Below are 16307 nucleotides of genomic sequence, written 5' to 3'. Positions count from 1 at the left end.
ATACTAAATTATCTAGTCAAGGATTCCCAAGGTCAGAATGGTTAAGGGAAAAGAAATAAGACATCCCAGACTGAATTTTGACATTGGTTGATCTAAGGCCCCTTGAGGTATCTCTGAGAACATCCATGATTTAGGTAGGTTTCAGGCTCATTAAACACTCCTGGACACTCTGCTGAGTCTGAATTTCCCAACAATGGAAGGTAGAGACTGCTCCTTCATGGGCAGGTTGAAAACACAAAGAGAGAGCCATTTGCTCACAATCAGGCCAAAACAGGGAAGAGACAGACTTAAAATTTGTAGAGAGGATTAACCTTTTTTCTTGGAGGGGAGGAAGAGGGAGAGGAAGGGGGATGGGAAAAGAAAAGAGCATATAATAAGTTTGGTGCCCAGCTTTTCCTACTGGAAATATTTTGACTTCTTTATTTTCCCCCTTGTACCTACAGATAATGGTGGCAGTTCTGTAAAATGAAAATTACAGGAATCCAAACAGTAGCAGCTAGTGAGGGGCCTACGTAGCTTAAGGTAGGGGGAAATGGTCATTGCTAAGTCATATTTTAAAAGGACATCACCACTAAGACCCTCACTTTATTAGTATAATAAGGGGAAGGGTTAAGAGACACTCATAGGAAAGATGACCAAGAAACCAATGTCACTGGGAAAGTACTCCAAGATCTACTGAAGGGATTGTGGTAGATGGCCTACGTTCATTCTTGCAGCAGAGGCTGGATGGAAGAATCCCATTCAACTATCCTCACTATCCCCATTGCATGCCTCCCTTGTGCAGGTTGAGGACAGGATCCAGAAACATCAAAATCTTTACTATTTTTTCTAGCTTCTCTTTATACTCTAGTCTAACACACACATGGTAGCCCTATTTCTATTTTATATCATTATGAAAAGTTCCTTTCTTTCAAAAACAGGGATCAGGATGTGAATCTTTGCATGTGGGTGTTTATATATAAATATATATATTTATGTGCATGCATTTACTGGACAAGAGCCATATAGATTCATGGACCTATGGACAAATTGTTCTGATTACAGACTAGAGATCCAATTGTAGCTAGAAATCAGTAACCCAGAAGACCAGAACCTGATCTCTGATTCCTCTTTTTTTCCACCAAATCTCCCTCTGGGATTTTCTAGTGATCAAGAAAGCAGATACTGTCTCCCCTGTTCCTATGGAGGGCTTAGTAGCATCAACTGTGTGATAAACAACCACAAATCAAAAGTTTGGGGATCCAGGGCAATGAAATGGATATTTTGTCAACAAAAGTCCCAGTCTCTCTCCCAAGTCACTGACAACTTTCACTAAATAGTAGCACAGACAGGATTACAACATTGGTCTCTGGACTATCATAGCAATATTCTTTTCTCTCAACTACTCAGCTTTTCAGATCCAAAGGATGGTGCTACTGACCCACTCACTGGTATAGTTATTACTAAGCTGACTGCCCGAATCTTCTGATGCCTTTTAAACTCTAAGATGACTTGGGTTAGTAACACAGAACAGAAAAAGGCTCACATCAAAATCTGAATCTAATTAACTCTGGGCCAACAAAGTCAACAAATATAGCTAAAATAAGTCTAGAACATCCCCCAGTTGCTCCATGGAATTCCTGCTTCTTGCCTTTTTCTCATCATCATCTGCAGCTTTCTTGAACTCATGCTCAAAGGAGCTGGCTAGTTCATTGAAGAGTCCCACCTCTTCACAATTCTTCAAGAATCGGGTAGGGGTAGGGGTCTGATCTGTAAAATAAGAAAGGAATAGGAAGTATTTAAGGCTTTAATATAAGTAGCAGGGTTATTCCACAAACTCTTTTCTTCTTTCCACCTGTAGTAAAGGCTTCAGTAAGAAATAAGAAATTGAGAATTTACAAAAATCATGTTTTCTTTATTCTACTAGCAAACCAAACTGTGTGCTGGAGGTAAATGAGCTTTATGAAACTCTATTTAACAGTAAAAAAACAAAACAAAACAAAAACAAAAACAAAAACAAAAAAACAGTCATTATTAGGTGAAGATAGAAAGAATTAAGTGTCTATGCAATGTTGCCTTGTGGCCAGAAGGGGGAACACAAAACATTTCGTTATCTGTGTGTCCATTAAAAAATCCCCACCTATTTAAAAAACACACCTCCCCAAGCAGAATTTTAGGAGGCTTTTAGCCCAGCAGATTCTAGGATAACTAAGTAATATTTTCTCTTTTTATCTATGTCCTTGATGAATCTGGAAAAAGCACATTTGGCTTGGCTTCTCCCTGAATGAAATAGGGTAATTAGGAAGGAGAAATCGCAAGCTGTGAGGACACTGAAGTCCAGTGAAGTGAATGTTTTTGCTAAAATTATCTAACAAACAATGGTGTCCTGGCAGTTAACTGATAGGGAGACAATGTTCCTCCTTAACCTGGGCAAGCCTAAAGGATAGGGATGGGGTGAAGAGACAAAGAACAAGTGTCAGATAAAGGGATCAGTCTGAAGAAAAACAATTTGTCAAAAAAGAAAAGAAAGAAAAGAAAAGAAAAAAGAAGGAAGGAAGGAAGGAAGGAAGGAAGGAAGGAAGGAAAAGGAAAGGAAAGGAAAGGAAAGGAAAGGAAAGGAAAGGAAAGGAAAGGAAAGGAAAGGAAAAGGAAAAGGAAAAGGAAAGGAAAGGAAAGGAAAGGAAAGGAAAGGAAAGGAAAGGAAAGGAAAGGAAAGGAAAGGAAAGGAAAGGAAAGGAAAGGAAAGGAAAGGAAAGGAAGAAAGAAGAAAGAAAGAAAGGAAGAAAGGAAGAAAGGAAGAAAGGAAGAAAGAAAGAAAAGAAAGAAAAGAAAGAAAGAAAAGAAAGAAAAGAAAGAAAGAAAGAAAGAAAGGAAAAGGAAAGGAAAGGAAAAGGAAAAGGAAAAGGAAAAGGAAAAGAAAGGAAAGGAAAGGAAAGGAAAGGAAAGGAAAGGAAAGGAAAGGAAAAGGAAAGGAAAAGGAAAAGAAAGGAAAGAAAGGAAAGGAAAGGAAAGGAAAGGAAAGGAAAGGAAAGGAAAAAGGAAAAAGCACCTTATTTCACAAAGTGCTACATTTCATAGCTATGATACTTGGTAGAAAATAGGATTTTAGATCCAGCTCTTAAGACTTCAAGCACAATGTTACTTTTAGTGTTTAATCTGTTCTTGTTCACTTAGAAGGTGTCCAGTATTGCTGCCCTTGAGAAGGGGGAGGGAAACTCTAATTGTCTCTAGACCAACTTTTAATTCAATTTAAAATCTCCTCCCTATCATTTTGTTACCTAATCACAGTATCATAAAGACTTTTTTCAACTGGATTAGCCATTTCAGAATAAATTGCATACCTCTAATCCTTAGGTAAACTTCTGGAAACAGCATAAGGTTTTAAAGGACAAATTCAGCAAGATATTCCATGGAAATATTCCCTTTATTCTTGCTCTAAACAAGACACCTTTTGAATTTGACTGGAAAAGTTGCGACCTCCCAAAACAGTTTTAAAAGTTCCTCCAGACAACAATAAGGTAACTTTTCCTTCAAAGATGGATGTATGGAGGCCTCTTTTGTACTGAGAGAAGTACTTTACTACTACATATAAAATCATTACTTAAAAAGAATAGAACTAAGTACGCTGAGGGGATGGCCCTCACAAGAGGGCATTTTGGCCTTCCATATGAGTCTTGTATAAACACTTCCTATACCCTATTGATCATGTTCATATTGGTTTGTATTCTATACAATTATTACTCTTATTTAAGAAATATTTCAAAAAACCTTTGGTTTTTATATCATCTACATTTTCCCATATTTTCTCCCTCCTTTTTCCTTTTCCAGACAGTCATTCCTTCTAATGAAGAATAAAAGAAAAGAAAAAGTATTTGGCAAAAATCAACCAACATAGCCAACAAACTTACTAAGGGTAATATATTCATTGTTTCCGTCTCTTACCTATTAAGAAGACTTAGGTATAAGGGGCAATGTCTTTTTATATCTCTTTGGGATCAAGCTTGGTTATTTCAGAACACTGAGTTCTAAAAGTTTTGGTCTTGTTTGTTCCATGTACATAGTTACAGTTTTTGTGCATATCCATTCTGTTGCTTTGGATTATTTCACTCTTTTATCAGTTCATAAATGTATTCCCTAATACTTCTCTGTATTCATCACATTTATTTTTTCTTCTAGCACAATAATATTCCATAACATTTATGTACCATAATTTGTTTAGCTATTTCTTAATGAATGAAAATTATTATTTCTACAAAAACAGCTATTAAATTTTTGGTGTACAAGGATCTAACAGTCAAATAGTAATGGACAAGTTGTTAATTATTTCTATTTTTTGTCATCTTAAGCTAATTTGCTGGGACAGCTTCAGGGTTGTTGTGATTTTCATTTTATTTGGCTATTAATAGTTTACAATTCTAACATCTGTTCATATCTTTGAACAACTTATTGTGGTTTGGCTTGCGGTCTTTTATTTCTGTTAGCTGGCTATATATACCTTGGATATTAGATTCTTATCAGAAATATGATACAATTATTTTTTCCCCAATCAACCATTTCCTTTTCTTGGTGTATTAATTTTGTTAGTGGCCAATTCCATGCCCCCATCTAGCAGAAAATAGTTTGTCTTCCCCCCCCCCCCCAATAAGATGCTGTCTAACCCTCATTTTTGCCAGACTGTTTTTCAATTTTCTCAGCAATTCTTGTCAAATGAAGAGTTTCTTTTCCAGGTAATGCTTGTTTTAGGATTACTGAATTCAAGTATTTCAGATTGTTCCTTGTTTTGTCTACCTATAACAAATGATCTACTTTTCTATTACTAGGCACATAAGTATCTGATCTGGTTCTCCGAAGTTTTTTTTTGTAGTATGATCTTTAATCACTGTATATAAAGACATGTTTCTTGTCATAGAAATTACAGATAACTAACACACATACACACACATTCCTGCATCAATGAAAAGAATTTCTCCATATCAAAGAAATCATAGGTCTGATATAACCTCATTAACCTCAAACCTAGTTGTGAAGAGATCATATAACCTCACAGGGTTCTGCTTAAGCTTAAATGAAATCCTGGATGTCAAATTATCTTGGAGTATTACATAAGTCATCATCACATACTGTATGAGGATGTATTCTGACAGAAGTGGATTTCTTCAACAAAAGAAGATCTAACTGAGTTTCAATTGATCAATGATGGACAGAAACAGCTACACCCAAAGAAAGAACACTGGGAAATGAATGTAAACTGTTTGCATTTTTGTTTTTCTTCGCGAGATATTTCTACCTTCTGTATCTAGGATATACTATGACATATTTAACATGTATAGGACTGTTTGCTATCTGGGGGAGAGGGTAGAGGGAGGGAGGGGAAAAATCGGAACAGAAGTGAGTGCAAGGGATAATGTTGTAAAAAATTACCCTGGCATGAATACAGAGAGGACTGGTGAACTGATGCTAAGTGAAAACCAGGAGTAGAACCAGGAGATCATTATATACCTCAACAATGATACTGTATGAGGATATATTCTGATGGAAGTGGATTTCTTCAACAAAGAGATCTAACTCAGTTTCAATTGATCAAGATGGACAAAAGCAGCTACACCCAAAGAAAGGACACTAGGGAAATGAATATAAACTGCATGCCTTTTTGTTTTTCTTCCCGGGTTATTTATACCTTCTGAATCCAATTCTCCCTGTGCAACAAGAGAACTGTTCGGTTCTGTACACATATATTGTATCTAGGATATACTGTAACCTATTTAACATGTATAGGACTGCTTGCCATCTGGGGGAGGGGGTGGAGGGAGGGAAGGGAAAAAACAGAAGAGAGTGCAAGGGATAATGTTGTAAAAAATTACCCTGGCATGGGTTCTGTCAATAAAAAGTTATTAAAAAAAAAAAAAGTCATTATCATGAACAATGCAGTCTACAGGTAAATGACACACAGAGGAGTATCAACAGCGCTGGTTAAGTCAGGAGACCTAGGTACAAATCCCACTTCTGAACTTATTCACTGTGTGATTTGAATCAGTTTCTCACCTTTTTAAGTTTTGGTTTCTCCTTTGTAAAATCCTCAAGCTGCCTACTTGCCTTAAAAGGAGAGCATGCATAGATATAAGGGTAACAATATGAGCAATGTTAAGAAGGCAAAGATGTTTATAATATAAGAAGATAGCAGAATATCTAGGCTAAAGGATAGGAGCGGCTAAAAAAGTAATATTCCAAAATTTGGCTATGTCAATCTTCTTTGTATCTGACCCCTTTAGGGTCAAATACAAACTCCTCTGTTTCTTCTAACCTCATTAGTTAATGGTACCTAACTAATGCATTTATTATCCCAAATTTAACCAATAAATATGCACATTTCTATATTTAAATGAAAAAAGATTTATACATGAAACTGAGACTACTCTTCCTTGTAACTAATAGTTAATACTTTAAATTTTAAAATATATTTCATGTTATCACCACACATCTAACAGAAATGACAAATATTGGAGGGATGAAGGAAATCAGATATATTAATCAATTGCTGGTGGAGTAGTGGACTGGTTCAACCATTTAAAGAACAATCTGGAACTATCCTCAAAAGGCTATAAAACTGTGCATAAATACAGTGATTTTCAGATGAAAAAACCCTATCAAGACATATATGAATTGATACCAACTGAAGAAAGAAGAAACAGGAGATCACTGTGCACAGAACAGCAATGTTGCAATGATAATCAAATATCAAAGACCAGGTGTTACTCTGATCAGTACAGTGATGTAGACAAATTATAAAGATTCATGATGAAAAAATGAATATCCACTTTTAGAGAAAGAAATGATGAACTATGAGTACAAATCATAGTATAATTTTCTTGAATTGGAAAACATTAACCACATTCAGAGAAAGAACTATGGAGACTGAATGAATGAAGAATACTATTTTTCATTTTTCAAAATTTTTTCATGTGATTTTTCCTTTTTTTTCCCCATGATTCTTCTTTCACAACAAAACTAACGTGGAAATATGCTTAACATGATTGTACATATATACTACATCAGATTATTTACTGTCTTGGGGAGGGATGAGGGAAGAGAGAAAGGGAAAAAATTTTAAAATTCAAAATATTAGAAAAATGAATGTTGAAAATGATCTTTACATGGAACTGGAAAAAAAAATTAATTGCAAAAACAAAAAACAAAACAAAACACAAAAACACCAAGCCAACCCCCAAATTGTGCATACTCTTTGACCCACCAAACCCACTATTAGATTTGTACTCCAAAAAGATCAAATAAAAGAACTATATGTACAAAAATATTTATAGTAGCTTTTTTTTGTGGTGGCAAAGAATCAGAAATTGAAGGGATGCTCATCAATTGAAGAATGACTGAACAGGTTGTGGTATAAGATTGTGATAAAGTATTATTGTGCTATAAGAAATGATGGGGGGGGGATTTTCAGGTGAAAAAAACCTATCAAAACATATTTGAATTGATACCAACTGAAGACAAGAGAAATAGGAGATCATTGTGCACAGAACAGCAATGTTGCAAAGATAATCAACTATCAAAGACATGGTTACTCTGATCAGTACAGTGATGTAAGATAAATTACAAAGGATTCATGATGAAAAAATGAATATCCACTTTTATAGAAAGAAATGATGAACTCTGACTACAAATCATAGTATAATTTTCTTGCTTTCTTTTTTGGGGGGCAATATGGCTAATATGGACATATGTTTTGCATGAGTTCACATGTATAACTGATATATTGTTTGTCTTCTCAAAGGGTGGGATGGGAAAAAAGAGAGAAAACCTGGAACTTAAAATTTAAAAAGAACAGAATGTTAACAATTAGAAGCATCTGCTCTTCTGGAGTCATGGCTGGTCACTGCATTGATTAAAGTTCTTAAGTCTTTCAAAATCAGTTTTCTTTACAATGTTGTGATTTAAACTATTGACTACAGAAAGGCAAATTAAGACATCTCTGAGCTACTACTTTATACCTCTCAGACAGGTTAAGATAACAAGAAAAGATAATGATAAATGTTGGAGGGGACACTAATGCATTGTTGGTGGAGTTGAGAACTGATCCAACCACGCTGGAGAACAATTTGGAACTATGGCCAAAGGGCTGTAAAATTGTGAAGACCTGTTGATCCAGCAGTGTTTCTGCTGGGTCGGTATCCCAAAGAACTCACAAAAGAGGGAAAAGGACCCCTATAAGCAAAAATGTTTGTAGCGGCCCTTTTTGTAGTGGTAAGAAACTGGAAATTGAGTGGGTGTCCATCAATTGAGAAATGAATGTTATAATATATGAATGTAATGGAATATTATTGTTCTATTAGAAATGATAAGCAGGCTGATTTCAATAACGCCTAGAAAGACCTACACTGATGCTGAGTGAAGTGAGCAGAACAAGAATACTGTACACAGCAACAAAAAGATTGTGTTATGGTGAGCTATGATAGCTCTTCTCAGAAATTCAGCAATCTAAGACAATCCCAATAGAGTTGGGATGGAAAAGAGAGAGAAGTACAGATACTGAATGTGGATTGAAGCATAGGATTATCATGTTTTTTTGGTTTGCTTTTTCTTTCCTGTGTTTTTTGACATTTTGGTCTGATTTTTCTTGTACAACATGACAAATACAAAATGTGTTTAGAAGGTTTGCATGTGTTTAACCTATATCATTTTACTTGCTCTCTTGGGGGAGGGAAAGAAAACAAAGGAGAAAAAAATTTGGAATACAAAATCTTACAAAAATGAATGACAATTATCTTTATTTAGAAAAATAAAATACTACTAAGGAAACAATTAAAAGCGAAAGGAATTCGTTAAGAAATATCTCCAGAATTACTGGATTAAATAATTTCATTAAATTAAAAACCAAGAAACAAAATTCATCACCCCACTGACATTCTAGCCAGATGGGCATGCTTCAAATGCATTCATGTGTTACCACAAAAGTTACAGGTGAAGCTATAAGAATGGGAAGTAGGTTATTTGCTCGGGGATTCTGAAATTTTAGTCAAAATATTGCTCCCAGTCTGGGGGTGAGGGAAAGTGAGTAAATCTTTGCCTAAAAAGTCTGGTGTCTGATAGGATGATCAGAAACTAACCTCCATGAAGGCAAAATACTAAGCTGTGCTTGCCTGGAAAACCTGGAACCTTCCTTCGATATAAAAACAAAAGCCTGCCTAATTTTGTATGCCTGGTACACCTGAAATGATAGGCTGCTGTTACATTTGATACCATAATAGAGAAAGATACAAGGAGGGACAACAGTTGAGATCGACAACTCATGAAAAGCTCCAGAGCACCCAAATTTGCTTAGAAAAGTGCTATTGATTGAATGTCTTATCTAAGTTTTGGAAATGGGCTCCCAGCCGTGGCTGGGAGAGGGAAAATGGCTGAATTTATGAACTGTCAGCTCCCTGGCTCAGGAAAACTGACACTCATTGGAGAAGCAGTAGCCAAGCAGGGTCAGCTTTCTCACCTTCTTTTGTTCCTCACCTCATCAGCTGTAGGAAGAAATATCAAAGGCCTCTTCTGCCCATAAATCTTCAAGAATCTTAATAAAATGGATGCAAGGAAAACGAAGAGAAATCCAAGAAAAAATCTTATATGCCTATCCACTAAAACCACAGAAGCTGATCTTATTATTAAAAATGGAGGGAGTGGGGAGAAGGGAAGAGGAGGGAAGAAGAAAAAGGAAGAGAACAGAAACTTGGGAGTTTTCAGTGTTCCTTTTTTTCCTGATCAAATGCAGATCACACAAAAGCTCTTAATGGGGGAAGGGAAGAGCAGTTCTCCGTACATCTGGTCCCTGGTATTAATCTTAACTGTGGGGTGATATTGAAGCACGTGGCTTTTGGAGCAGTGAATACCTGCAATGATGACTGAGTCTGTCCGGGCTGGGCCAAATTTCAATGTCATCTCATGCTTGTGTTTATGAACCGCCAGGTGGTCCTCGTTTGTAAATCTCTGAAACAGAAATGGAGAGAGATGAGGATGGGAGGAGTCATTGAATTGATGCCCTAAAAATGTCTTATTGGATGTCTTACAACAGGAACAGTCCCTGGAGAGAAGGTCAGGGAAGATGAAGAATTCTTTTTTTGGGAGGTGGGGGTGGGGGTGGGAAAAGACATGTGATGAAGAAAAGAAAGGATGGAAGTAAGGGTTGGGAGTAGAGAGGGAGAAAAGGCAATAGACAACAGGAGGAGAGGGGAGGGGGAAGAACAGAGCACCAACTGCTCTGTGGTATTAAGTCCAAACAAGACAAGTGGACAGATTGTTAGTGAAGTGGGGTGCAAGCTGAAGGCTCCAAATGAAAGAATCATTAAGGCCAACTCCTGGAGAACAAGGGGAAAATAATTTTTAATAATAATAATAAAGAGAGAAGCAGGGAAAGGCTGGCCATCAAAAAATAGGAAATTCAGAATATAGCTCTTGGTGGTGGGGCTGAATCGGGCTGTTTTATGAGGGACTAACAGGGAGATAAATTATGCAGGATTAGGAGATCCATTTAACTTCCTGGCCCCTGCAGTGCTACAGCAGGCATCAATGTAACCATTTGGCTCTGGGTTTTAATGAGCCGGGACGGAGCTGCGGAGGACTGAAGCCCAACGGCCAGCAGTAAAGGCACAAACCATCCCATCGGCCAAATGCTATTTCTCCTCATCAGGGGCAGGCACAGAGACTGCACAAGCCATAAAGAGGCCAGCACAATGCCATAGACTTTATAACAGTTGCATAAAAATACAATTGAAGATAGGGGGGCGGGGATTTTGCCGTCTTATGTGGGGGAATTGAGTGGATAAGGAATGAGTAGGTAAAACCCAGATCTACCTTCAGCTTCTTATTGGCAAGACAGAATCACTAAACCATAATTATGCCACTCCCCCAAGACCTTCTCTAAAGTGGCATGTGTATACATGCAAGCCTGCATGCTGCAAGAGCTTGCTCACCAGGGAGACAAGGAAGGAAACAGATCAACACTGGTAATTCAAAAAATAACACAAAAAAACCTCATGGAGGCTGACTAGCTGCTCCTCTTCTGCAACAAATTGTCTGCAACACCATGTTTGGAGAGAGTAGTTTTCTGCAATCCCTTCAATAGTACCACACAGTTTCATCTGCCTTTTTGCTTCTAGAAATAGTGACTAATTGAATTCTCTTCTATTGGACCTATTCTTCCTCCACTTCCTCTCTTCAACCTTGCTTTTCCACACCTGTTTTTTGATTTCAATGTTCCCTAAATAGAATTTACTCCTTCATACCTCAGCTGCTTTAGGTAGAACTCTGTTTTCAAATCCAATTGAATTATCTCAATCCATTTCCTTTTTCTTTTCTTTTTTTCTTAAACCTGGCAGAGAGGCAAGCAGAGAAAAACATTTCCCAGGTTGCCCAAGATATTTTTTTTTTCCTCTGGGCATAGAAAACAGCCATTGTCCTTTTCCTCAAAGCTACTCTGAACCTTATCTGATGATGCAAATTTGGATACAGGAGATACAATAAATACAAGACTTTTATTTGCTAGAAATAAGGTCAAGTAAAAAGATGGCTGGGATTTTGCAAAGGAGGTAGTGCTCTAATGTAATTTAAAAGCACTTATTAAATACCCACTGAACGCCAGGCATTGGATTAAGAAGGGCTGGGGGAGGGGAGAGGGAGGAAGGAAAAGAGGGAAGGGAAGGAAGGAGAAAGAAAGGAAGGAAAAGTTCCTACTCAATGATTGCCTCAACAATGATTTATTTGGAGAATCAAAGGCAAAGCTAGAATACTGGCATAGAAAAGTCATTAGGCAAGATAACAAACTCAATAGCATGACCTGATTTTGTTGAAAGAAACAAATGCGAAATATCTCAAGAGGGGAAATGAGGTAGGAGATCAAGTTTCTACTCTTGTTAAGTACTCATCTCTTTACTTGTACAATTTTCCCAAAGGTAAAGGAGGTAAATGAAGATTGCTAGCCTCACTTGGGAAGATAGGTGAATAGGGGTGTATAACATGTCACCATGGAGGGCTTAAGAGGGTTTAGTAAGCACTGAAGGAGAAAACTAAAACTATTTCTTTTTTTTTTTTTTTTTTCCCTTTCCTTTTTTCCTTTTGCTGAGGCAATTGGGATTGAGTAACTTACTTGCCCAGGGTCACACAGCTAGGAAGTGGTAAGTGTCTGAGACCAGATTTGAACTCAGGTTCTCCTGACTTCAGGGCTGGTGCTTTATCCACTGCACCACCTAGCTGCCCCTAAAACTATTTTTTCAACTTTTCTGGTTACAATGAAAGAAATCTTTTTTTTTTTTCTGCTAGAAATTTCTTGATATCTTTCTTCTATGTTATGACTGCTTCAGACTCAACTTTTTTTTTTTTTTTTTTTTAATGATCTGGCTTCTAGTTCTTTCTCCTCTCCCTCTTTGTGTGTGTGTCTCTGTCTCTCTCATATGCTCTTTCCCTTGAGCCATATATTTTCCCCAAATCATTCCCCCACCTCTAAACTTAAATCATGTTGAACACTACAGGAGGAGAGTTGAAGCAAAGTTAGTCGGAAGAAGAGCACAGCTTATTCTCAGCTCAGCTCCAGTTATTTCCAAGTTAGTTCAAATACAACTCTATAACAAGGCTGGAAGTGAAGAGGGATATAAAAGTTTATTGGGAAAAATGCTATGGAGAAGAGACTGATGATCTCTTTTCTGAATTTTTTTGTAATGTGAGATAGAAATAGAAGTGAAAAAGATCCATCAGGCTGCATCTATATGGAACAGACCTGAAATGTGCCTTTGAGGCAACTCTCCTCTGGAAATAATGTTATTTTAAAAAAATTAAATGAGGAAAATTTTTGGTCTTAGTTGCCTATGCTACTACAATAGATCTGCAAATAACCATCCACCTAAGGAAATATTCATGTCAACTGAATGGTAAAGAATATTGACTTATTATCTATAAATGTTTAACCGAGTACCTCTTTGGGCTGGAAACAAAAGAGAGCATTAAAATTGAGAGATACTGAATTCAGGGCACATTGGAATAGGGAAGCAGATCTAAGTGTCTTGAAAGGATCACAGTATCTTAAGGCTGAAAGAGACATTCAAGGACATCTGTCTAACATGTTCCTAAAAGAGAATCCTTTTCTACTTTCCATGTAGGGAAAGGCATGGGGGAATTGGAACACAGGGTTTGCAAGGGCAAAGGTTGAAGAATTGTCCATGCATGTGTTTAGAAAAATAAAAAGCTTTAATTAAAGAGAGAGAGAGCGAGAGAGAATATGAGAATTCTTTTTATGGCATTTTAAACAAGTGGCAATCCAGCTCTACTTGAAACTTTCCGAGGGAAGCCCACATTGAATTCTGTTGGGAAGCTTTTTTGTTTGTTTGTTTTAAATACAAAGCCTAAATTTGTCATTCTGCAATTTCACCTATTTTTCTAGATTCTGGCCCATAGGGCCAAAGCAGAACAGATTTGTGATATAGCTTGGAAAAGATTGAATGCCAATATGCTTTAACAAACTCGAAAAAGTATGGATTATAAGTGGGTAATGTTTTCTGCACATAACCTAAAAGAACTAGATAAGTCTAGTAATAATCAATCCAAAGAGTCCCAAATAAAGGGTTTAACATTTTTCAATCCTAGTTTTTTTTTTAAGTCCATTTTCTTAGGTGCAATGCTATATTAATAACAGAGCAACAGGAGAAGGAAAGGAAGGAAAAAGAATAAAAGCTGTTTTTAGTTTAGCTTGCCAAACTGCCAACACATGTTTTTGGACTTGAAAACTTGGAAGACTTTAAAAAAAGCAAAAAGAGAAAAACTCCATCGTTATTTTATAAAATGGCTGATGTGCTACAACCATGCCAATAACTGTGCTAAGGAAAGAAAAGGAGAGAATCAAACATTCCCCCATATGAGATGATTTCATGGCATTTATGTGCTCTGCTAGTTATTCAGAGATTTCATACATGAAACATGGATGACATTTAAATCAAAATACATTTGGCTACATCTAATTCCTACTCCCCAGAGCAAGAAAAATAGGGAGAAGGGAGCTTTACTCTGCTTAGCTTAACAGGGAAACAGTGAAGGCACAAAAATAAATGAAAGTCAGTTTATAGTGAAATTTCTCCTAGGTTTAATCCTCTAACTCATTCATATAAAAGTATGTGGGAGAAATCCTGTTTCTTGGGACTGATGGAATCATGATGGTCACGTAAAAAACCAGGAGGTCTAGAGGTCCACAAAAAGGATGACTGATTTTTTTGGTTTTTTTTTTTTTTTTTTTTTTTTTTTTGGCTGAGGCAATTGGGGTTAAGTGACTTGTCCAGAGCCACGCAACTAGGAAGTAATTAAGTGTCTGAGATCACATTTGAACTCAGGTCCTCCTGACTTTAGGACTGGTGTTCTATCCATCGCACCACCTAGCTGCCCCATGATTGTTTTTGTAAACTAGGAGTGTTTGGATGTATTCTTTCTAAAAGGTTTTCTATTTTAAGGAGAAGGATTAGGATTTTTTAAAATTTAAGAATGATTTCTTGGTCTCTAAGCAAGTCAGTGGACAAGATAATGTTTATAATAAATTTACAGCCCACTGAAACAAAATCACTGTGCACGGCTAGAGAGAAAACAAAATGAAGTCTCAGCCTAACTAAAGCTGCAGCTTTGCATGGTGGCTCCAGGTCAGACAGACATGGGTATATATGCACTTTAGAGACTCTCTGGCTACAGTGTGGTCCTTAGGAAAACCATTACAGTAAACAAAATTTCTATGACATTCACTCAATCATCAGACAGATTATGTCATGAAATGGTGTTCTTGGCTAATCTAGCTATTAGAATTTGGGTAGATTTGCTTCATGTTTGAAAATGTGTGTTTATCCTCTGCTATCATTAATTTACTTCAACTTCCTACTCTTAGAAAGATTAAGGTAGGCATTGGAAAAGAATGACAATAGGGAAGGAAGGAGAAAAACCAGAAGCTTCAAGTTCCATTCATTCTGATTATTGGGGTAAATCTTGGTCATTATAACTTTATATATACCAATTTATATATACCAATTTCACTTGTTTTGTTCTTTCTATTTACATTGCTGTAATTAATATGTAAATTGTTTTCTTGATTCTGCTAATTTCATTTTGAATCAGCTCAAATAAGTCTTCCCATACTTCTCTGTATTCCATCACATCATTATTTCTTATAGCACAGTGATATATTCTATTATTTTTATGCTCCACAACCCATTTAGCCATACCTCAAAGGATGGGCATCAACTTTGGGAAATTATAGAATCTTAAAAGCCTAAATGTTAAAGTGGAACAAAGTAAAATGTAACCATCAAGGCTGGTTAATTTTACACTAAAGAGAAGATGATAAAATTGTGATCTCCTCCCAATGTTCTAATGGCAGCTCTTGTTACAATTTTGTGGATAGTTAAATGTTAAGAGGTGGGACTAGAACCAGGTCTTCTCATTTCTAATACAATGCTCTTTCAAAAATTTTATTGGTACTTTAATTTTTTATTTATTATTTTAAAATTTTATTTTTTAAAATAATGAACTTGGCAAACAGAAACAAATGACTATTTTCCTATACAAAAAAAGGAAAGGATTACATTAGAAACTACTTTCTATCCTATATTTATTATAAAAATCAATTTCAATTAAATTCGGCTTGTTTTGAGTATATTTTACATTTGGTAATGGTAGTTCTAACATCCTATCAGTGTCTCCCTTCTAAACTTCTTTCTTCTTCTTACAAAGACTTTTTCTCTTATGATTACTCAACATTATCTTTTATTACATCTCTTTCAATATCAAATAAATTACTTCTCTCTTCCTTAGAGTACAGAATGATCACAAAATGATCAAAATCATAAAAAAATAAGGAAAAAAAGTTTGGCAAACATGGAGTAATACTTGGATTATGTCTGAGAGCATATGCAATATGCATCTCATAGTTCCCTCCACCTCTATAATTAAAGAATGAAAGTGCATTTTCTCCACTCTTTTGAGAAACAATGGACTATTACAATTCTGCAACATTTTTTTTCTCTGATCATTGTTCTTTCCATTTACTCTGTTTAGTCACATGTATTCTACTTTCCAAATTCTGTTTATCTCACTTCCCTCAGTTCATATGAAGAAATCTATGCTTCTCTAAATTCTTTATATTTGCTTACTTTTGTATCACAATTTGTTTAGTCATTTTCTAGATGACGGGAACTTACAATTGGTTCCATTCTTTGTTACTAGAAAAAAATTCTGCTATGAATATATGATGCCTTTTGGGCTATATCTTTGGCAAAAAGGCTCTTTGGGCTAAAGGACTAAAAACATTTTAG

The 16307-nt window shown here is 36.2% G+C and overlaps 1 protein-coding gene across 6 annotated transcripts in view; it reads right to left on the bottom strand.

The window, feature by feature from the left end:
* Positions 1 to 16307, bottom strand: part of LOC127538067 (cyclic AMP-dependent transcription factor ATF-7) — a 92036-nt gene that overhangs the window by 18689 nt on the left and 57040 nt on the right. For 4 of the 6 annotated variants that reach the window (XM_051961557.1, XM_051961560.1, XM_051961562.1 and 1 more), the window contains exons 3-4: positions 9867 to 9963; positions 1631 to 1749 (exon numbers count right to left, since the gene is read on the bottom strand). In XM_051961557.1, coding sequence (XP_051817517.1) covers positions 1631 to 1749; positions 9867 to 9963 — 216 coding nt within the window. Of the gene's footprint in view, positions 1 to 1630; positions 1750 to 9866; positions 9964 to 11258; positions 11345 to 16307 lie in introns of those variants that run through there. The other 2 variants (XM_051961561.1, XM_051961563.1) reach the window with 2 other exon arrangements.

Source organism: Antechinus flavipes, chromosome 5, assembly GCF_016432865.1.
Source record: "Antechinus flavipes isolate AdamAnt ecotype Samford, QLD, Australia chromosome 5, AdamAnt_v2, whole genome shotgun sequence".
In the NCBI taxonomy this organism is placed as follows: domain Eukaryota; kingdom Metazoa; phylum Chordata; class Mammalia; order Dasyuromorphia; family Dasyuridae; genus Antechinus; species Antechinus flavipes.
The sequence above is the reverse complement of the archived record's forward strand: the minus strand, read 5'-3'. Positions and strand labels throughout refer to the sequence as shown.